Source organism: Oncorhynchus masou, chromosome 20 (assembly GCF_036934945.1).
Source record: "Oncorhynchus masou masou isolate Uvic2021 chromosome 20, UVic_Omas_1.1, whole genome shotgun sequence".
Lineage (NCBI taxonomy): Eukaryota > Metazoa > Chordata > Actinopteri > Salmoniformes > Salmonidae > Oncorhynchus > Oncorhynchus masou.
Window position 1 is genome coordinate 3,846,973 of NC_088231.1, and position 23,471 is coordinate 3,870,443.

Genomic DNA, 23,471 nt, shown 5'->3' on the forward strand with positions numbered 1-23,471 from the left:
GTGGAGAACACCATCATGTTCGTGAGAGTATTTGACCCCTTGCTGATTTTGTACATTTGCCCACTGACAAAGAAATGATCCATCTATAATTTTAATGGTAGGTTTATTTGAACAGTGAGAGACAGAATAACACAAATAACAAAAATCCAGAAAAATGCATGTCAAAAATGTTAGAAATTGATTTGCATTTTAATGAGGGAAATAAGTATGGATGGCATCGATATATTATTTAGTTAATTCGAGAAACGGTAACACATAAAACAAACTTTTTCGGTGGTGCCCCAAGTTACTAATGAGTTAATTGTTACATTATTCATTGAATCATGTAATAATTAAACATAGTTCATTGATTTGATAAAAGAGCCATTGTCACATTAATCACATCATGACAACTACATGGAACAACAGATAATTCCCCCCAAAAAATCGAAATGAAGTTTGTTCTGGAGTGTCTGTCCTACATCTGAGAGATATGAGAAATATAAAGATTATTTATCTCATTATTTTAGGCACTAAACTATCTCCATACATGCTTTCATATTTTTTTGACTGGTATTGGGACCTTCGGACGAGTCATGTGAGGGTTGTGGAGAACACCATCATGTTCGTGAGAGTCTCAGACTGGCTCCGACAGAGGGGTCATATTAGCTTGGAGCCCAAACCGCTCGGACGCTACAGACAAAAGTTGGCAGAAGAGGCTGCAACAACTTCATAGGAGTCTTGTGAGTCTTGTCAAACCCATCTCAGCCCTGTGCATAATTACACTTTCATATCCTATTTCAATGCTATTGCTATGGAGACCAATTCAATATTCATGAGTTTGTATATTAAAGGGGTCAATTCATCCTCATCTGCGTTCCTTTAACGAAGTCGGGATGCTTTCAAATAAGACATTTGTGTGTATTAAAACGCAATCTTTTAATACAGTGCTGCATGCAGACTAAGCCTCAGTCATTCCTTTGATACACTTCCATAATATCCAATCATACAAAATGTGACACGTTTCCTAACTGCTAAAGGTCTTCCGTGTACTTATTATTAATAGTTTTATTAGGGCTGTGTCCCAAATGGCACCCTATTCACTACATGCTGCACTACTTTTGACCAGAGCCCTATGGATATGTAGGGAATAATGTGCCATTTCGGAAGGACACTAGATGTACTGTACCACCCGACACCTAATGCGTATGAAATGTCAACTCCACAGACTAAAAACCTGTATTGAATCAAGGATAGCAGAAGACTGGTCCTCGTCTCTAAACAACAATAGCTGGTGCAATAATGTTCCCTATTAACATACTGTATATATTCTGAAGAACACACATCAAAAAACACACATTGAAGGGGGGTAAATGTTTAATAAAGGTTCATGTTAAATAAAACATTTATCAAAAATATCTGGGGGAACTGCTTAATAAAGGTTTGAGACCTGACTAGACTAGACCATAACAGTAGACAAGAAAGAAAACTGTCCAAGTGGGCCACCTTTAAATAGTCACACTGAGGGTGAACGTAGTGCTTTAAGAAATACAAAGCCTGGCATTTTAGATCAATAAAAGAACCTTAAACTATGACACACTAGGATCACCTTTTCAATGGACAATCTTCAAGCATGCAGAGCAACCTTTAAAGCCATCTGTTATGAGTCATTTTTGTAAGGGTTTTAACCTTTATCTGTCTCTCTTTTGTCCCTCCTCCCTCACTAAAAGGTGCACCCCTTGCGGTACCCAGGACCAAGTTTTGGAAACGCTGACTTATGAGTTTAGTTGCATCAGTAGGACTATGTCTGTGTTCCAAACGGCACTATATTCCCTTTCACAGTGCATGCCATTTCTAATTGTTGTTTTCCTGGTATGCACTCTCTAACTATTGGCAAGCTCAAAACCTCCTGGCTGATCAGTTTACATTTCTCCTTGATCTTCTTGAATAAATTGATTCATTTTGTTGTCAGTTACTCGCTTCCTGGGAAATCACGAGTCTTGAAAGGTGATGCATGATCAGATGACACACCGTTGACAGAAACCAAAATGACATGGGACAGGACCAAAGTCCTTTATTTTGTTTTGCCGAAGGCGAAGGCCAAGAAGAACGTTGCATCAAAAGAAGTTCATTTCAACAACTGTAATTTGAAGCAACATTAAGATCCAATCTTCAAAGCCATTTCAAGGCGATAATTAAGAGACTGCACTCTCCAGAGCTTTTAGCGGTGGCCCTAATGATCAAGCTGGTCCTAGGTAGGTACTTGATAGAGGAGTAGGGGAGTGAGTGTGCGTGTGTGTGTCTGTGTGTGTGATTTCGGTCAATAGCCTGAATGGCCTGTTTGTGTCAAGTCTAATTTAGTCCTAACGATTGATCTCTCCTTAAACGATCTGCCACTGAGTCAAAACAATGATAAACAATGTTTTCCATTAAAATGTGCTGACACAGGCTGCACCCGTTTAGGAAGTGGACTAAGCCGAACTGGCTTATCTCTCTGGTACAGAGTGAAATTACCATTATCACTGCTCAATAAAAGAGCTTCATTAGTTGCGTAATCTATCCAAATTGGTTCTTAACAAAGAAATGTTGTGAGAAATGTAGTGGATCACATAACATGACAGATATGTTCCACTCTACTAGAGTCTCACACATCAATCATTTGTGAAACATATATATATATATATAGTGATTTTGAAGATATACTGTATATAAAATAATGTTGAAATATATAACAACTCTAGTGAATAGAGCTGGCTCTTTAAAGGTGAACCAATAAATAAGAAACATAAAGGTAGAGAAAATGCTGTACATTACACAACATCCAAGAGTCGGAACGGTGATGGCGTTGATATTACATCTGTTTTTCAAAGAATAAGCATTTGCTCAGTGATCCTTGACATTGCACTCAAACTACAAATTGCAACCACAAAATAAATGTATGGAAATAAGCTGCAGTACATACAAACACAGTCGAAGTTGGAAGTTTACATACACCTTAGCCAACTACATTTAAACTCCGTTTTTCACAATTCCTGACATTTAATCCGAGTTAAAATTCCCTGTTTAGGATCACCATTTGAAAATAATAGTAGAGAAAATGATTTATTTCAGCTTTTTTTTTTTCATCACATTCCCAGTGGGTCAGAAGTTTACATACACTCAATTAGTATTTGGTAGCATTCCCTTTAAATTGCTTAACTTGGGTCAAACGTTTCAGGTAGCCTTCCACAAGCTTCCCACAATAAGTTGGGTGAAGTTTGGCCCATTCCTCCTGACAGAGCTGGTGTAACTGAGTCAGGTTTGTAGGTCAGGGCTTTGTGATGGCCACTCCAATACCTTGACTTTGTTGTCCTTAAGCCATTTTACCACAACTTTGGAAGTATGCTTGGGGTCATTGTCCATTTGGAAGAGCCATTTGCGACCAACCTTTAACTTCCTGACTGATGTCTGGAGATGTTGCTTCAATATATCCACATAATTTTCCTTCGTCATGATGCTATCTATTTTGTGAAGTGCACCAGTCCCTCCTGCAGCAAAGCACCCCCACAACATGATGCTGCCACCCATGTGATTCAAGGTAGGGATGGTGTTCTTCGGCTTGCAAGCCTCCCTCTTTTTTTCTCCAAACATCATGATGCTCATTATGGCCAAACAGTTCCAATTTTGTTTCATCAGACCAGAGGACATTTCTCCAAAAAGTACAATCTTTGTCCCCATGTGCAGTTGCAAACTGTAGTCTGGCTTTTTTATGGTTGTTTTGGAGCAGTGGCTTCTTCGTTGCTGAGCGGCCTTTCAGGTTATGTCGATATAGGAATTGTATTACTGTGGAAATAGATACTTTTGTACCTGTTTCCTCCAGCATATTCACAAGGTCCTTTTCTGTTGTTCTGGGATTGACTTGCACTTTTCACACCAAAGTATGTTCATATCTAGGAGGCAGAACGCGTCTCCTTCCTGATCGGTATGACAGCTGCTTGGTCCCATGGTGTTTATACTTGTGTACTATTGTTTGTACAGATGAATGTGGTACCTTCAGGCGTTTGGAAATTGCTCCCAAGGATGAACCAGACTTGTGGAGGTCTTGGCTGATTTCTTTGATTTTCCCAGGATGTCAAGCAGAGGCACTGAGTTTGAAGGTAGACCTTGAAATACATCCACAGGTACACCTCCAATTGACTCAAATTGGCCTATCAGAAGCTTCGAAAGCCATGACATAATTTTCTGGAATTTTCCAAGCTGTTTAAAGGCACAGTCAACTTAGTGTATGTAAACTTCTGACCCACTGGAATTGTGATACAGTGAATTATAAGTGAAATAATCTGTTTGTGAACATTTGTTGGAAAAATGACTTGTGTCATGCACAAAGTAGATGTCCTAACCGACTTGCCAAAACTACAGTTTGTTAACAAGAAGTTTGTGGAGTGGTTGAATAACGAGTTTTAATGACTCCAACCTAAGTGTACATAAACTTCCGACATCAACTGTATATCAGATTTTTTTTTTTTTTAAGATTTGATCTTTCCTCCTGAGAGACGGACCAAATCAAATTACTGAAAACATAACATTTTCATTGGTCTTCTCCCAAAAGCCAGAATGTCCTCACAAGCCCCTTCCCCTGCAATAAAACAAAGAGTGGGAACATTTTTAGTGGACAAACTTAGAAATTGCCTTCAATATAAAATGCTGTCAAAAGCAGCCAAACTTATTTTTATCCCATGCCCCAGCTGTGGCCAATCAACTAAAATGTCCGCTACTTTACAAACATGTTACATGCTTTTGTGTATCCTCCTTAATAGATACAAATTAGAGGAGATAGGGGTCATACAAAAAGCAGTAACCCATTTGTTTTATTTGGATTTATCTTCTTCTCCATCTACAGAATAATCTGCAAAGTCCTGGCGGAATTGGTCTACTTGTATATGATTTGTTAGCCTGAACCAGTGCTTATACCTTAAGCCATCTCACCAAGCTATAGGGGAAACATATTTCTATTAGGTTATTACATCAGAGTTTTTAGAATCGTCTCCCCTCACTTGGACACGACCCCTGGTTATATCACTAATGATATAAATAAGGTACGATAAGATGTACTTTAATGTCCATTAACTCACAGGAAATGTGTCTTGCTCACAAGTCACAACCTAAAAAGACAACCCATTCTTTTTGAAACCATGATTTCCTTTAGCGGATGTCAGAGATGGTGGTTTAGAGGTAGGCCTAAGTGCAGGATGTTGTGGGTGTGTAAGTGAAGTGTCCCTCTATGATATTCATGTGTGTAAAGAGCTCCTGTACCTTCATGTGGATGTCTCCTCTCAGCTCACAGCGGAACGTCCTAAATGTGTCCAGGAGAGCTTTAGTGGAGCTGCTCACATGGATCTTCAATGCTGAAAAGGACAATAAACACTTTCACAAACACTGACGATGACCTTACAGCCAAAATGTTTGTTTTACTCTTGTCGCCTTTGAAATGAATAAATATCGTCAAATAACCACTCTCTTTTTTGGAGTGCCGACCCTCTACACGGAATGTTAGGTTTTGATTTTGGCAAAAGCACCAATTCGGAATGCAGTGGTTTCAAGAAGAACAGCAGAGACATAATGAATACTGAAGAGAATGGTTGGTGGTAGTGGGAGTGCTTCTTACTGTAGCATACAGGGTTCATTATCAGAGTATTAGGAAGGGTGCACTTTGGATGAAAGGCAATAAAATAAAAATGATATTCCTTTTTTTGGCAATAAAATATATATATTTCATTCGAGGCAGTGAAGGCACTCCAGCTTTAACTCCTAAAAGCCTTTATTTTGGATGTGATTTGCATATTTTCCTTGTAGACATTTTGAATGAAGGGAGTATAGAAAGCTGTGATGTGAGCTTACGTGAGCCATGCGACTCCATCCGCGAGGCAGTGTTAACTGTGTCTCCGAACAAACAGAACCGGGGCATCTTCAGTCCCACTACACCAGCCACACATGGACCTGAGAGACAGATGTTAAAAGCCAAAACAGGGTGTGCTGGCGAACAGTTCGAAGTGGTTGGCTGTCCTATCGCCTCTGACCACAAAACAACATTTCCTGTTCATTTCCCAACGATTCTACATGATGAAATCGCCACACATCATCAAAACCCAGCAGATGATCTACTGCGGATGGCCGACGTTCGTTAGGGTATTTCTCATCCTTAAGACTACAGTTTATCTAAGTTTAGGATGTGCTTTGTACCTGAGTGGAGTCCAATGCGGACTTTGAGCTGCTGCTGGGGCACGTGTGGACTGTTGTACTGTCTCATGCCCCGCACCACTGCCAGAGACATGCGGGCGATCTCCTTCGCATGGTCGTCCCCGTTTCGAATGGGCAGGCCAGATACCACCATGTACGCGTCGCCAATGGTCTCCACCTGAAAAACAGGATGGTCAAGGTCATCCATTTGGATGGGACAGTAGTCCATGTCGATCCCACTCAGATCAAGGAGATGAAATCATTTTATTGTCACAAAATGACAATTAGACTTCAGCGCTCTGGCCTACAGGGTAAAAAAGGTCAAAAACAGACATATTACATGCATACAACATTACACACATTGAACAGTACATTTACAATCTATACAGCACAGGAGGCTGCTGAGGGGAGAACGGCTCCCAATTATGGCCAGAACGGAGCTATGGAATGGCATCAAACACATGGAAACCATTTAACAAGCAATATAGATGTAGGATCTTAATTTCAGCAAATGTGAATTAATATGCAGGTTATAGTTAATGGACATTTTTGTAGGGGTTGATACATTTTTCATTAGGGGAAATCCAGTCTGTAATTTCAAAGTGGAAATACAAACTTTAGAAGCCCTTTTAAAACTCAAATACACTACAAGTTTGCATTTCCTGCTTTGCTGGAACATTCTCAGCAACAAAATAGTGATCAAATTAAGATCCTAGATCTGTGGATTGTTGGTCTACCTTGTAAACATCGTGGTGGTCGATGATATTGTCAAAGTACGTGTACAGGTCATTCAGCACGTTCACCACCTAAAGGGAAAGAAACTTTCAGCATTGAGGAATTTTTCGGTCTCATCCCACATGCATGGACACAGATGTAAGATCTTAATTTGAGCCAGTTCACTACAGCAGGAAAATAATCCCGCAGCAACCAGAAATGTGAATTATTATGCGGATTATAATTAATAGGCATTTTTGTGGGGGTTGATTACAAACTTCAGTAGCCTTTTTAAACCTCAAATACACTACAAGTTAGGGTAGTTCTTCTGCAACATGGTGATCAAATTAAGATCCTATATATGCACACACACACACACACACACGGCGGTGTGTATTCATGGTTGCCAAGGGAAGCCATGCTTCCTCAAATATTTGATAAATAAAAATGTATTAATAATAATTTCTCTTTCATCTCTCTGTGTGTTCATCATTTTCATTTGGCCTCCCTTGAGAAAAAAATATATAAAATAATTAGCCAATCAGCATTGAGCTGAGCTCAACTGTGGGTTGTCCTGGCGCAGCAAATCGCCCCCAAGAGAGGTCAGTTTGGATTTGGCTTCACACCAATCAAATCACATCCTAAGCAAAACATCATGATGGTCAAAAAAACTTGTCTGTTTCTGGTCTGCTTGTGTTGATGTCTTGCATTAGCTTGCTTGCTAAATCGGCCTATTCCTAAACCATGGATAGAGATGTGGATTTGGCCTTGTGGTTTTGACTTCATTCTCTGTCCAGGCCAATGATTATGACAGATATTCTGATCTAACCATAAATTCATATATTGTGCCACTGGCCTGAGATTTTGAAGTTAGATATGTACAGTGGCAAGAAAAAGTATGTGAACCCTTAGGAATTACCTGTATTTTGGCATACATTGGTCATCAAATTTGATCTGATCTTCATCTAAGTCACAACAAAAGACAAACATAGTGTGCTTAAACTAATAACACACAAATTATTGTATTTTTCTTGCCCATATTGAATAGATAATTTAAACATTCACAGTGTAGGTTGGAAAAAGTATATGAAAACCTAGGTTAAGGACTTCTCCAAAAGCTAATTGTAGTCAGGAGTCAGCTAACCTGGAGTCCAATGAATGAGATGAGATTGGAGATGTTGGTTAGAGCTGCCTTGCTCTATAAAAAAACTCACAAAATTTGAGTTTGCTATTCACAAGAATCATTGCCTGATGTGAACCAGAAGAAAATATGCCTTCTGGAGTGGCCCAGTCAAAGTCCTGACCTCAACCCAATTGAGATGCTGTGGCATGACCTCAAGAGAGCGGTTCACACCAGATATCCCAAGAATATTGCTGAACTGAAACAGTTTTGTAAAGAGGAATGGTCCAAAATTCCTCCTGACCGTTGTGCAGGTCTGATCCGCAACTATAGAAAACGTTTGGTTGAGGTTAACCAGTTATTAAATCCAAGGGTTCACATATTTTTTCCACACTGCACTGTGAATGTTTACACGGTGTGTTCAATAAAGTAATAAATTGTTTGTGTGTTATTAGTTCAAGCAGACTGCCTAGTAGGCTAACGTTAACTAGCTAGTTAACTTAGCCGGTTGATTGTTGCCCACGCAAGTAAGTTAGGCTAGCAGGCATTTTAGCTAGGTAGCCTATGAAAACTAAAAGTAAAATCATACTGTATGACAGAACTATAGACCTAAAGAAAGGAGGATGGCATTGGTGTTCAACTAGTCTACAAGTAGGTAAGTAAAAAAAAAAGTTTTACTTGCGCACACACACACACACACACACACACACACAAAAAAAAAACAGAGAGAGAGAGAGAGAAATCAGTACCATGGACAGACAAGTGATATTTAGAAACACTGATTGGACTAAATTGTTTTTGGAATCATTAAGATTGCTTTCAATGTATTAAACTGAGCATATACAGCCTTGTTGATTTGATGATGTTTAAATGTTTACGTGTAAATAGTGCTGGAATAGCAGAGGCAATGCTCCTGTTGTCTTTGTGATGACTTACAGTAACTCCAGTAGTTATACAGTGCCTTTCAGAAAGTATTCAGACCCCTAGACCTTTCTACATTTCGTTACGTTACAGCCTTATTCTAAAATAGATTGAATAGTTTTTTCCCTCATCAATCTACACAGAGCACCCCATTATGACAAAGCAAACGCAGGTTTTTAGAAATGTTTGCTAATTTATCATTCAAACTCTTTCCTTTACTTTGAAGCACCTTTGGCAGCGACTACAGCCTCGAGTCTTTTTGGGTATGATGCTACAAGCTTGGCACATCTGTATTTGTGGAGTTTCTCCCATTCTTCTCTGTGTATCCTCTCAAGCTCTGTCAGGTTGGATTGGGAGAGTTGCTGCACAGCTATTTCCAGGTCTCTCCAGAGATGTTCGATCAGGTTCAAGTCTGGGCTCTGGCTGGGCCACTCAAGGACATTCAGAGTCTTGTCCCGAAGCCACTCCTGCGTTGTCTTGGCTGTGTGCTTAGGGTCGTTTTCCTGTTGGAAGGTGAACCTTCGACCCAGTCTGAGGTCCTGAGCACTATGGAGCAGGTTTTTATCAATGATCTCTCTGTACTTTGCTCCATACATCTTTCCCTTGACCCTGACTAGTCTCCCAGTCCCTGCCGCTGCAAAATATCCCCATAGCATGATGCTGCCACCACCATGCTTCACTGTAGTAATGGTGCCAGGTTTCCTCCAGACGTGATGCTTGGCATTCAGGCCAAAGAGTTCAATCTTGGTTTCATCAGACTAGAGAATCATGTTTTTAGGTGCCTTTTAGCAAACTCCAAGTGGGCTGTCAGGTGCCTTTAACTGAGGAGTGGCTTCCGTCTGGCCGCTCTACCATAAAGGCCTGATTGGTGAAGTGGTGCAGAAATGGTTGTCCTTCTGGAAGGTTTTCCCATCTCCACAGAGGAACTCTGGAGCTCAGTCAGAGTGACCATTGGGTTCTTGGTCACCTCCCTGACCAAAGCCCTCTTCCCAGATTGTTCATAGGAAAGCTCCTGTCTCGCCACTCCTGTCTTGGAGCTCTACGGACAATTCCTTCGACTTCATGGCTTGGTTTTTGCTGTGATATGCACTGTCAACTGTGGTACCTTTTGTAGACAGTTGTGCTCCTTTCCAAATCAAATCATTCCATCTTGTAGGAACATCTCATGGATGATCGATGGAAACAGGTAGCACCTGAGCTCAATCTCGAGCCGCATAGCAAAGGGTCCTAATATTTACGTAAATAATGTATTTCTGTTTTATTAAATTCATAAATTTGCAAAAATGTTGTTTTTTTAACGTTTTGATTTGTCATTATGGGGTATGGTGTGTAGATTGCTGACATATACACTGCTCAAAAAATAAAGGGAACACTAAAATAACACATCCTAGATCTGAATGAATGAAATATTCTTTTTTAATACTTTTTTCTTTACATAGTTGAATGTGCTGACAACAAAATCACACAAAAATTATCAATGGAAAACAAATGTATCAACCCATGGAGGTCTGGATTTGGAGTCACACTCAAAAAATTAAAGTGGAAAACCACACTACAGTCTGATCCAACTTTGATGTAATGTCCTTAAAACAAGTCAAAATGAGGCTCACCTCGCTACAACGCCTGGGCATGCTCCTGATGAGGTAGCGGATGGTCTCCTGAGGGATCTCCTCCCAGACCTGGACTAAAGTATCCGCCAACTCCTGGACAGTCTGTGGTGCAACGTGGCATTGGTGGATGGGAGCGAGACATGATGTCCCAGATGTGCTCAATTGGATTCAGGTCTGGGGAACGGGCGGGCCAGTCCATAGCATCAATGCCTTCCTCTTGCAGGAACTGCTGACACACTCTAGCCACATGAGGTCCAGCATTGTCTTGCATTAGGAGGAACCCAGGGCCAACCACACCAGCATATGGTCTCACAAGGGGTCTGAGGATCTCATCTCAGTACCTAATGGCAGTCGGGCTACCTCTGGCGAGCACATGGAGGGCTCTACGGCCCCCCAAAGAAATGCCACCCCACACCATGACTGACCCACCGCCAAACCGGTCATGCTGGAGAATGTTGCAGGCAGCAGAACGTTCTCCACGGCATCTCCAGACTCTGTCACGTCTGTCACATGTGCTCAGTGTGAACCTGCTTTCATCTGTGAAGAGCACAGGGCGCCAGTGGCGAATTTGCCAATCTTGGTGTTCACTGGCAAATGCCACACGTCCTGCGCGGTGTTGGGCGTAAGCACAACCCCCACCTGTGGTCGTCGGGCCCTCATACCACCCTCATGGAGTCTTTTTCTGACCGTTTGAGCAGACACATGCACATTTGTGGCCTGCTGGAGGTCATTTTGCAGGCAGTGCTCCTCCTGCTCCTCCTTGCACAAAGGTGGAGGTAGCAGTCCTGCTGCTGGGTTGTTGCCCTCCTACGGCCTCCTCCACATCTCCTGATGTACTGGCCTGTCTCCTGGTAGGGTCTGCATGCTCTGGACACTACGCTGACAGACACAGCAAACCTTCTTGCCACAGCTCGCATTGATGTGCCATCCTGGATGAGCTGCACTACTTGAGCCACTTGTGTGGGTTGTAGACTCCGTCTCGTGCTACCACTAGAGTGAAAGCTCCGCCATCATTCAAAAGTGACCAAAACATCAGCCAGGAAGCATAGGAACTGAGAAGTGGTCTGTGGTCACCACCTGCAGAACCACTCCTTTAATGGGCGTGTCTTGCTAATTGCCTATAATTTCCACCTGTTGTCTATTCCATTTGCACAACAGCATGTGAAATGTATTGTCAATCCGTGCTGCTTCCTAAGTGGACAGTTTGATTTCACAGTAGTGTGATTGACTTGGAGTTACATTGTGTTGATGAAGTGTTCCCTTTATTTTTTTGAGCAGTGTATATATTTTTTACATCCATTTTAGAATATGTCCGTAACATAAACAAAATGTGGAAAATGTCAAGGGGTCTGAATACTTTGAAGTAAACTGTCGAAAACATGAACTTGCTTGACCATGTTACAGGTCATATGACTGTTCGTTACAGGCAATATTTGCTTGGAGGACTCCTAAGCACCGCTAATGCACATACACATAGAAATATACATGGACATTTTCCGCTGAGATGCAGCTGTGTGTGTTACATCCAGAAATATCAGGCGTCTATGCGTCAGTTCTACTCTTTGTTTGAGTCTGACACCTTAGGTTACAAGCGACTGACCCAGTAATAGCACCAGCCCCCAGGGGAAATATCAATTCACTGTCTGTCTGTATCCCTTTTAGCATAGTATGCTACAGTATCGTTTAACTACAGCCAATGCCTGCGTTCCAAATGGCACCGGATTCTCTATTTAGTGTACTTCTTCTGAGGAGTGTCCATAGGGTTCTGGTCAAAAGTATGGCAATAGATGGGATGTTTGAGATGCACAGTATGTGCATCCTATACAGACACTACTGAGAAGAGCTAAGCATAGATACTGGATTCGGAACTGTGTGGGAAAGGACATTGTGAAAAGAAAATGTCCCAGCCAGCACAGTACCGTTCGGGTCGGTCAATAGTGTGAAAAGGGTACTAATCTTTCATGCAGAAAGCTATAGAAAAACCAGCTTAATGTGAGAAAGGATGTGTCCTGTTTCAGCTGCTGTTCAGATAAAAGAGAACAGCGTTTCTGCAATGTCTTTGATGTGTTACGAACGTCTTTTGATGTCTTATAAATGTGTTACGAATGCATTTTAATGTTATGAATGGCTTACGATGTGCTATAAATTCATTATGCATGTGTTTTTAATGTATTATTTAATGCATTTAATGTATAATGTCTTAAGTTGTCTTCTGATGTCCGTTTCAGTCCAAGTGCTCCCTCCCAGACCTCTCTCCAATGCGAAAGACACACGCCTTCCACAAAAACTGCAGCTCCACTTTTGAGTACTTGGACTTTGGGTTGAACACTTACTGACACTTAAGACATTTCAGCTTTTAATTTGTAATTTATTAGTAAACATTTCTAAACACATAATTCTACTTAGTAACGATGGGGTACTGTGTGTAGATTAGTGACACAAAATTTCAATTAAATCCATTTTAAATTCAGGTTGTAACACAACAAAATATGGAAAAAGTCAAAGGGGTGTGAATACTTTCTGAAGGCATTGTAGCTCTTCTCATCTTTCTATATTAAATAATTAAAGTCTGTGTCCCAAATGGCACCTTATTCCCTATATATTCAAAGTCGGGGTCCCCTCATGGGGTCGCGGGGGAACTGCAGTGCGGTCGCCAAATAAAAAATATATAATTTAGGGAGAAAAAAACTAGAGTACATGTTATTGTATGGGACAATATACAAAAATGTTTGAGAATGCATTGAATTGAAGGTTATTTGTTGATGTAAAAATCTAAATTTATCGATTTTAAGGTTGTGTAATGAGATCTGAGTCTCCAGGTCTCCGCTGTTCGAAATAGTTTGAATACCACTGCCCTATAAAGTGCAGTATATTGACCAGAGCCCTATAACCCCATTTTAGACACATGCACCCTCGAAATCTAGTTCCCCTTTCAGTGTGCGGAGACAGGAAGTTCAAGGTCATCTGACTACCTGCATTGGCGTGAGACTGGCCGACATGGAGGTGAATCCTTCGATGTCACTGAAATAGATGGTGACAGAGTCGTAGGTTTCCGCCCGCACCGTCTTCCCAGCAATCAGCTGGACAGCCACCGATCTATAAATACAGAATCCAAATCTAAACAGACACACACAGACAGACAGAAGCACTCGCACACATACACACACACAAACATGGAGGGATCGCATGAACTTTGCACTGCTTCTAAAAGTGGACAATGATACTCTGGTGTTTCATATACACAAGATCATGTTGTCATTCACCCCTACCCAGGTGTCCACAAGACAGGCTGCTCGCCAAAGGAGAGGCAGATATGAACACAGCAAAGAAGAAAGACAGACACAAAGAGAGAAATAAAGACAGAAGATTTGTTTTTAAAGGTTGCTCGTTTACAATCAACAAACCTTCTTTCCTCATCTGCATCGAAACCGAAAGGAGACAAGTGTGTGTGGGAGTGTGTTACCGTGGCAACATCTGGGTGAGGAGGCCCTCGGCCCTCCTCTTCTCCTCCAGGAGCTGGGCAGTGCGCTCGCTGACCACCTCCTCCAGGTTGGTGGCATACTGCTCCATGCGGGACAGCAGGTCATCCAGAATGTTCTCGCCCACGCTGGTGGGTGACACACAATTACATGAGCAAATAACACACACTTGTGCAGCACAAACGTATACGGTGCATTCGGAAAGTATTCAGACCCCTTGACTTTTGCCACATTTTGTTACATTTACAGCCCGATTCTCCCCCCACCCCCCACCCCCAATCAATCTACACACAATCTCATAACGACAAAGCAAAAACAGGTTTGTAGAAATTTTTGAGAATTTATAAAGAATAGGTTGGATGGGGAACGTCGCTGAACAGCTATTTTCAGGTCTCTCCAAAGATGTTAGATCGGTTTCAAGTCCGGGTTCTGGCTAGGCAACTCAGGGACATTCAGAGACTCATCATGAAGCCACTCCTGCGTTGTCTTGGCTGTGTACATAGGGCCATTGTCCTGTTGGAAGGTGAACTTTCACCCCAGTCTGAGGTCCTGAGTGCTCTGGAGCAGGTTTTTATCAAGGATCTCTCTGTACTTTGCTCCGTTAATCTTTCACCCGGTCCTGACTAGTCTCCCCGTCCCTGCCTTTGAAAACCATCCCCACAGCATGATTCTGTCACCACGCTTCACCGTTGGGATGGTGCAAGGTTTCCTCCAAACATGACGCTTGGCATTCAGGCCAAAGAGTTCAATCTTGGTTTCATCAGACAATAGAGTCTTGTTTCCACCGATTGCTCAGTTTGGCCGGGTGACCAGCTCTAGGAAGAGTCTTGGTGGTTAAAACCTATTCCATTTAAGAATGATGGAGGCCGCTGTGTTCTTGGGGACCTTCAATGCTGCATAATTTTTGTGGTACCCTTCTCCAGATCTGTGCCTCGACACAATTCTGTCTCGGAGCTTTATGGACAATTCCATTGACTTCATGGCTTGGTTTTTGCTCTGACATGCAGTCAACTGTGGGACCTTATAGACAGGTGTGTGCCTTTCCAAATCATGTACAATCAATTGAATTTACCACAGGTGGACTCCAAATCAAGTTTTAGAAACATCTCAAAGATGATCAATGGAAACATGATGCACCTGAGTTCAATTTCGAATCTCATAACAAAGGGTCTGAAAACTTATAAAAAAACAGATACCTTATTTCCATGTTTAATACATTTGCAACAAAAATCTCAAAATCTGTGTTCGCTTTGTCATTATGGGTTATTGTTTGTAGATTGATGAGATTTTTTATTTATTTTATCAATTTTAGAATAAGGCTGTAATGTAACAAAATGTAGGAAAAGGGAACGGGTCTGAATACTTTCTTAACCTCTCTAGGGTAGGGGGCAGCATTCGGAATTTTGGATGAAAAGCATGCCCAAATTAAACGGCCTGCTACTCGGGCCCAGAAGATATTATACGCATCTAACTGGTAGATTTGGATAGAAAACACTCTAAAGTTTCCAAAACTGCTAAAATAGTGTCTGTGGGTATATCATAACTGATTTAGCAGGTGAAAACCTGAGGAAAATCCATTCAGGAAGTAGTTTTGTTTCTGTTTTTGTAGTTTTATATTCAATGCCATTACAGTATCCATTGACTTAGGACTCCATTTGCAGTTCCTATGCCTTGCACTAGATGTCAACAGTCTTTAGAAATCGTTTCAGGCTTGTATTCTTATAAATGAGAGAGCAAGAACAGTCTGAACGAGTGGACTCTAACGTGACGCATAGTTTTTTCAGGCGCATGTGCATTTCCTGTTTACCTTTTATATTGACAACTGTCACGCCCTGGTCGAAATATATTATGTTTATTCTTCATAAATTCGGTCAGGCCAGGGTGTGACATGGGTTATTGTGGTGTGTTTTTGTCTCTGTGTTTTGTGGGATGTCTAGCGTTAGTCTATGGCTGCCTGAGGCGGTTCTCAATCAGAGGTGATTATCGTTGTCTCTGATTGGGAACCATATTTAGGCAGCCATATTCTTTGTGGGTTTCGTGGGTGATTGTCCTTAGTATCCTTGTTCCTGTCGCTGTGTTATTTTACACTAGTATAGGCTGTTTCGGTTTTCGTTACGTTCATTACGTTCTTTGTTTTGTATTGATTCGTGTTTACGTTTGTTGATTAAACATGGATCGCAATCTACACGCTGCATTTTGGTCCAACTCTCCTTCACCGCATGAAAACCGTCACAGAATCACCCACCCTAAATGGACCAAGCAGCGTGTTAACAGGCAGGTGCAGCGAAAGGAGGAATGGACATGGGAAGACGTTTTGGATGGCAAAGGTTGTTACACTTGGGAGGAGACACTGGCTGGAAGAGATCGCCTCCCATGGGAACAGGTGGAGGCACTTAGGAGAGCAGAGGCAGCCGGAGAGAGGAGCCGGCGACATGAGGGAACATGGTTGGCAAGGAAGCCCGAGAGTCAGCCCCAAAAATTTCTTGGGGGGGGACTCACAGGCAGTAGGGCAACGCCAGGTAGGAGACCTGTGCAAACTCCCTGTGCTTACCGGGGGGCTAGAGAGACCGGGCAGGCACCGTGTTATGCAGTGGTGCACACGGTGTCCCCAGTGCGGGTGCATAGCCCGGTGCGGTATATTCCAGCTCCTCGTATCGGCCGGGCTAGAGTGGGCAACGAGCCAGGTAAGGTTGGGCAGGCTCGGTGCTCAAGAGCTCCAGTACGCCTGCACGGTCCGGTCTACCCTGTACCACCTCCACACCCCAGCCCTCCGGTGGCAGCTCCCCGCACCAGGCTTCCTGTGCGTGTCCTCGGCCCAGTACCACCAGTGCCAGCACCACGCATCAGACCTACTGTGCGCCTCGTCTATTTAGCGCAGCCAGAGCCTTCCAGCGCTCCGGAGTCTCCTGTAGCGCAGCCAGAGCCTTCCTCCTCTCCTGTGCTGCCGGAGCCTCCCGCCTGTTCAGCGCTATCGGAGCCTTTCTCCTCTCCAGCGCTGCTGGAGTCTCCTGCCTGTTTAGCGCAGCCAGAGCTGTCAGTCTGCATGGAGCAGCCGGAGATGCCAGTCTGCTTGGAGCTGTCAGTCTGCAAGGAGCTGTCAGTCTGCAAGGAGCTGTCTGTCTGCATGGAGCTGCCAGTCTGCATGGAGCAGCCAGAGCTGTCAGCCTACATGAAGCAGCCAGAGCCGCCAGTCAGCATGGAACAGCCAGATCTGCCAGTCAGCCAGACTCTTCCAGATCTGCCAGTCAGCCAGACTCTTCCAGATCCGCCAGTCAGCCAGACTCTTCCAGATCTGCCAGTCAGCCAGACTCTTCCAGATCCGCCAGTCAGCCAGATTCTTCCAGATCTGCCAGTCAGCCAGACTCCTCCAGATCTGCCAGTCAGCCAGACTCTTCCAGATCTGCCAGTCAGCCAGACTCTTCCAGATCCGCCAGTCAGCCAGACTCTTCCAGATCCGCCAGTCAGCCAGACTCTTCCAGATCTGCCAGTCAACCAGACTCTTCCAGATCTGCCAGTCAGCCAGACTCTTCCAGATCCGCCAGTCAGCCAGACTCTTCCAGATCCGCCAGTCAGCCAGATTCTTCCAGATCTGCCAGTCAGCCAGACTCTTCCAGATCTGCCAGTCAGCCAGACTCTTCCAGATCTGCCAGTCAGCCAGACTCTTCCAGATCCGCCAGTCAGCCAGACTCTTCCAGATCTGCCAGTCAGCCAGACTCTTCCAGATCCGCCAGTCAACCAGACTCTTCCAGATCCGCCAGTCAACCAGACCCTTCCAGATCCGCCAGCCAGCCAGGATCTGCCGGAGCCAACTACCTGCCTGAGCCTCCTCTCAGTGCTAAGCTTCCTATCAGTGCTGGGCTTCCTCTCAGTGCTGGGCTTCCTCTCAGGGCTGGGCTTCCTCTCAGTCCCAAGCTTCCCCTCAGTGCTGAGCTTCCCCTCAGTGCTGAGCTGCCCCTCAGTGCTGAGCTTCCCCTGTCCCGAGCTGTCCCTCTGTCCCGAGCTGCCCCTCTGTCCCGAGCTGCCCCTCTGTCCCGAGCTGCCCCTCTGTCCCGAGCTGCCCTTCAGTCCCGAGCTGCCCCTCTGTCCCGAGCTGCCCCTCAGTCCCGAGCTGACCCTCAGTCCAGTGGGGTTCTGGGTAAGGACTACTCGGCCATGGTCGGCGGCGAAGGTGGACTATCCTAGGATGCGAGGAGGGGGGACTAAGACATTTATAGAGTGGGTTCCACGTCCCGCGCCGGAGCCGGAGCCGCCACCATGTACAGACGCCCACCCGGACCCTCCCTATTGTTTTGATGTGCGTCCGGGAGTCCGCACCTTAGGGGGGGGAGGGTTCTGTCACGCCCTGGTCGAAATATATTATGTTTATTCTTCATTTATTCGGTCAGGCCAGGGTGTGACATGGGTTATTGTGGTGTGATTTTGTCTTGGGGTTTTGTGGGATGTCTAGCGTTAGTCTATGGCTGTCTGAGGCGGTTCTCAATCAGAGTCAGGTGATTATCGTTGTCTCTGATTGGGAACCATATTTAGGCAGCCATATTCTTTGTGTGTTTTGTGGGTGATTGTCCTTAGTGTCCTTGTTCCTGTCTCTATGTAAGTTTACACTAGTATAGGCTGTTTCGGTTTTCGTTACGTTCATTACGTTCTTTGTTTTGTATTGATTCGTGTTTACGTTTGTTGATTAAACATGGATCGCAATCTACACGCTGCATTTTGGTCCGACTCTCCTTCACCGCATGAAAACCGTCACAACAACGTTATTGTCCGGTTGAAATATTATAGATAATTTAGGCTAAAAAAACAACCTGAGGATTGAATATAAACATCGGTTGACATGTTTCTATGAACTTTACAGATACAGTTTGGATTTCTTTTCTGATTGTTTTGACTGAGGATTACTGAAGAAAACGCGCTAACAAAACGGAGGGTTTTGGATATAAAGAGAATTCATCGAACAAAAGGAACATTTATTGAGTAAATGAATGTCTTCAGATTGCCACCATATGAAGATCATTAAAGGTAAGGGATTCATTTTATCTCTATTTCTGAGTTTTGTAACGCTTCTGCTTGGCTGGTTACTGTTTGTAATAATTTGTCAACTGGGCTATGTTCTGGGCTAGGTATGTTCTGGGCTAGGTATGCTTTCGCCGAAAAGCATTTTATAAATATGACACTATGGTTGGTTTAACAAGAAGTTCATCTTTAAACGTATGTAAAATATGTTTTGTTTTCTGGATTTTTATAATGAGCATTTCTGTAATTGAATTTGGCGCTCTGCAACCTCACTGGATGTTGGCCAGATGTGGACGCTAGCGTCCCACATACCCTAGAGAGGATAATGCACTGTACATGCATGTACACACAAAAACATACACACATACAGTATGAACTCAGAAACACACACACAAACAAACACAGACAATGGCACATGCACACATGCACAGATGAAGGTGCGCTCATTGGCACAGGCACACACACACACACACACTACAGGAAAGGGTATTAGTTGGATGCTCAAAGGAAGTTTGGTTGGTTGTCACATGGATATGCGTGTGTATTTCCTCTGTACCTCTCCTCTCCTTATCTGTTGCTCCCCATGCTACCTTCTCCTCCTTTCCTTTTCTCTCCCTCCCTCTCTATCTCTGAGCAGGATTAATGTCATGGTGCATGTTGACAGTGCCTGTCCCTAGAGACGTTGTGTGTGTGCTGCACTGCATCTCTCTCTCTCTCTCTCTCTCTCTCTCTCTCTCTCTCTCTCTCTCTCTCTCTCTCTCTCTCTCTCTCTCTCTCTCTCTCTCTCTCTCTCTCTCTCTCTCTCTCTCTCTCTCTCTCTCTCTCTCTCTCTCGTCTGCCCTGTTTTATCCCTAACCTGTATAATGGAGCCTCCGCCACTCTGCAACTCTCTATTGTTCTTTCCTAGTACATCACCTGGATTCAAGTAGTATTGGTTTGCTATTCAAATACGTTGAGCGTTTGCTTCAGCCTGCCTGCTGTGCCAGTTGGGCATGGTTGAACATTTTGGGACAATTTTGTTGGTTCTATTGTGCTAGGCATGCACAGATAAAGTGTCTGAAAGAAAACAAATATTATTTGAACCCAGTCTGTGTGTGACGTGGCCAACGGCCCTCTCAGAGATCTTTAGTCCCAACAGGGCCTTTATTGCACAGGGTACTAAACACAGGGTACAGGGTACTAAACACACAGGTTGTCAAACTGAACTGCAACAATAAATAAAAAAACATCCTATCTTACGGACAGAGTGATGGGGTTGAACCGACAAGATCTTCAAACATCTTGTTACAATACTGTATCACTGTGTTCTTGTTCTGACATCTGTGATATACACAGTGTACAAAACATTAGGAACACCTGCTCATTCCATGACATAGACTCACCAGGTGAATCCACTTGTTAAATTCACTTCAAGCAGTGCAGATGAAAGGGAGGAGACAGGTTAAAGAAGGATTTTTAAGCCTTGAGACAATTGATACATGGATTGTGTATGTGTTCCATGAAGAGGGTGAATGGGCAAGACAAAATATTTAAAGATGCACTATGCAGAAATAGTTCTGTCATTTCCTGGTTGCTAAAATTCAAGTAGTTCGCCTTATTTCAATTTATGTGACAAAACAAGCAAGTATATATAGTGTAGAGAATCATTGTACCATCTAAACTGCTGTGAAATACTGTATCTTTCCTATAATCAAAATTATTGTTTTCAGCTGATTAAAGCTGATATATAAAACCGAAAGTAAAAGACGCAAAAACTAAACTTAAGAACGGGAAGCATAGACATAGTGCACATAGAATAGATCTACCGCTTCTTAGACTTGCTTTAAATGAGAATGACAGATCTATAACAAACACTTCTATGTGAATTTGGTCAGGTAGCCCAAAAAGTTACATATTGCAGCTTTAAGTGCCTTTGAATGGTGTACGGTTGTACAGTAGGTGCCAGGCACACCGGTTTGAGTGTGTCAAGAACTGCAACTGCTGGGTTTTTCACGCTCAACAGTTTCCTGTGTGTATCAAGAATAGCCCACCACCCAATGGACATCCAGCCAACTTGACACAACTGTGGGACTAACATGGTCCAAGCACACCAAGACAAGAGGGCACGACAAAACCTATTCCCCTCAGGAGACTGAAAAGATTGGCATGGGTCCTCAGATCCTCAAAAGATTTTATAGCTACACCATCGAGAGCATCCTGACAGGTTGCATCACTGCCTGGTATGGCAATTGCTCGGCCTCCAACCGCAAGGCACTACAGAGGGTAGTGAGTACGGCCCAGTACATGACCGGGGCCAAGCTTCCTGCCATCCAGGACCTCTATACCAGGCGGTGTCAGAGGAAGACCCTAAAAATCGTCAAAGACTCCAGCCATCCTAGTCCTAGACTGTTCTCTCTGCTACCTGCACGGCAAGCGGTACCGGAGCATCAAGTCTAGTTCCAAGAGGCTTCAAAGCAGCTTCTACCCCCAAGCCATAAGACTCCTGGACAGCTGATCAAATTGCTACCCAGACTATTCACCCCCCCCCCCTACCTGCATGTACCTAATTATCTCAAATACCTCGACACTGGTGCCCCCACACATTGACGCTGTACCGGTACCCCCTGTATATAGTCCCGCTATTGTTATTTACTGCTGCTCTTTAACCTTTTTGGGATAGCGGGCATCATTTTCACTTTTGGATGAATAGCGTGCCCAGAGTGAACTGCCTCCTACTCTGTCCCAGATGCTAATATATGCATATTATTATTAGTATTGGATAGAAAACACTCTGAAGTTTCTAAAACTGTGTGAATGATGTATGTGAGTATAACAGAACTCATATGGCAGGCGAAAACCTGAGAAAAATCCAACCAGGAAGTGGGACATCTGAGGTTTGTAGTTTTTCAAGCTTGGCCTACCAAATACACACTCCTAGGGCTTACACTAGATGTCAACCATCTTTAGAAACTGGTTTGAGGATTCTACTATAAAGGAGTGGCTCATGAGACCTCTTTGAGTCAGTGGTCTGGCAGAGCCTTGGTCTCATGAAGCGTGCTTCCGACAGAGTTACCTCTCGTTCCAGTGCTTTTCTGAAGACAAAGGAATTCTCCGGTTGGAACATTATTGATGTTTTATGTTAAAACCTCTTAGAGATAGGGCTACTTTTTTCAACATTTTGTTAAAAATCGCACAACATTTCAACGTCCTGCTACTCATGCCAGGAATATAGTATATACATATGATTAGTATGTGTGGATAGAAAACACTCTGTAGTTTCTAAAACTGGTTAAATCATGGCTGTGACTATAACAGCACTTGTGTTGCGGGCAAAACCCCAAGGAAAACTGATCACAAAAAATATATATATCAATGCGCCAGTTGCCTGTATTGTCTATGGCAAGGGAAAATAGATAGCTCCCAGTTGACAATTCCTACAGCTTCCACACGATGTCACCAGTCTTGGCAATTGGGATGAAGTTATTCCTTGGTGCAATGAAGAAAAGGCACTTCCTGTCATCATGGCACAACAAAGGAAGTTTTGGTACAGAGAATATCGACCATCATTTCAAGACCTGCTGCTATTGAATACAGATCGCCCCGTGATGAATTCGATCGATTATTAACGTTTACTAATACCTAAAGTTGGATTACAAAAGTAGTTTGAAGTGTTTTGTCAAAGTTTATAGGCAACTTTTTTAATTTAAAAAAATGACGTTGCGTTTTGAAACTGTGTTTTTTCCTGGATCACACAGTCTTCATAAATGGACATTTTGGGTATACATGGACTGATTTAATCGAGAAAAAAGACCCAATTGTGATGTTTATGGGACATATAGGAGTGCCAACAAAGAAGCTCGTCAAAGGTAATGAATGTTTTATATTTTATTTCTGCATTTTGTGTAGCGCCGGCTACGCTAATTCTTTTGTTTAAGTCCCCTTCAGGTATTTTGGGGTGTTGCATGCTATCAGATAATAGCTTCTCATGCTTTCGCCGAAAAGCATTTTAAAAATCTGACTTGTTGGCTAGATTCACAACGAGTGTAGCTTTAATTGAGTACCCTGCATGTGTGTTTTAATGAAAGTATGTGTTTTTATGTGTGCTATTAGCATTTGTTTTGTACGCATTTGCATTTCTTGTTGGCTAGGTGAGACGCTAGCGTGTCAGCTTGCTCTAAGAGGTTAAAAACATCCTAAAGATTGATTCCATACATCGTTTGACATGTTTCTAAAGGACTGTAGCGGAACCTTTCAAGTTTTTGTCTGGACGAAATACTCGCGCCTCATGAAGATGGATTACTGGGCTGAACACGCTAACAGCAAGTGGCTATTTGGACATAAATGATGGAACTTTATGGAACAAATCAGTCATTTATTGTCGAACTGGGATTCCTGGGAGTGCCTTCTGATGAAGATCATCAAAGGTAAGTGAATATTTATGGT

The 23,471-nt window shown here is 43.1% G+C and overlaps 1 protein-coding gene across 4 annotated transcripts in view; it reads right to left on the minus strand.

The window, feature by feature from the left end:
* Positions 1-1,338: 1,338 nt before the first annotated feature.
* Positions 1,339-23,471, minus strand: part of si:dkey-37g12.1 (atrial natriuretic peptide receptor 1) — a 38,694-nt gene continuing 16,561 nt past the window's right edge. For 2 of the 4 annotated variants that reach the window (XM_064926040.1, XM_064926043.1), the window contains 7 exons: positions 14,024-14,167; positions 13,533-13,677; positions 6,933-7,001; positions 6,199-6,373; positions 5,857-5,955; positions 5,272-5,363; positions 1,339-4,594 (listed from right to left, as the gene is read on the minus strand). In XM_064926040.1, coding sequence (XP_064782112.1) covers positions 4,547-4,594; positions 5,272-5,363; positions 5,857-5,955; positions 6,199-6,373; positions 6,933-7,001; positions 13,533-13,677; positions 14,024-14,167 — 772 coding nt within the window. In that variant the 3' untranslated portion in view covers positions 1,339-4,546. The remainder of the gene's footprint in view (positions 4,595-5,271; positions 5,364-5,856; positions 5,956-6,198; positions 6,374-6,932; positions 7,002-13,532; positions 13,678-14,023; positions 14,168-23,471) is intronic. The other 2 variants (XM_064926041.1, XM_064926042.1) reach the window with 2 other exon arrangements.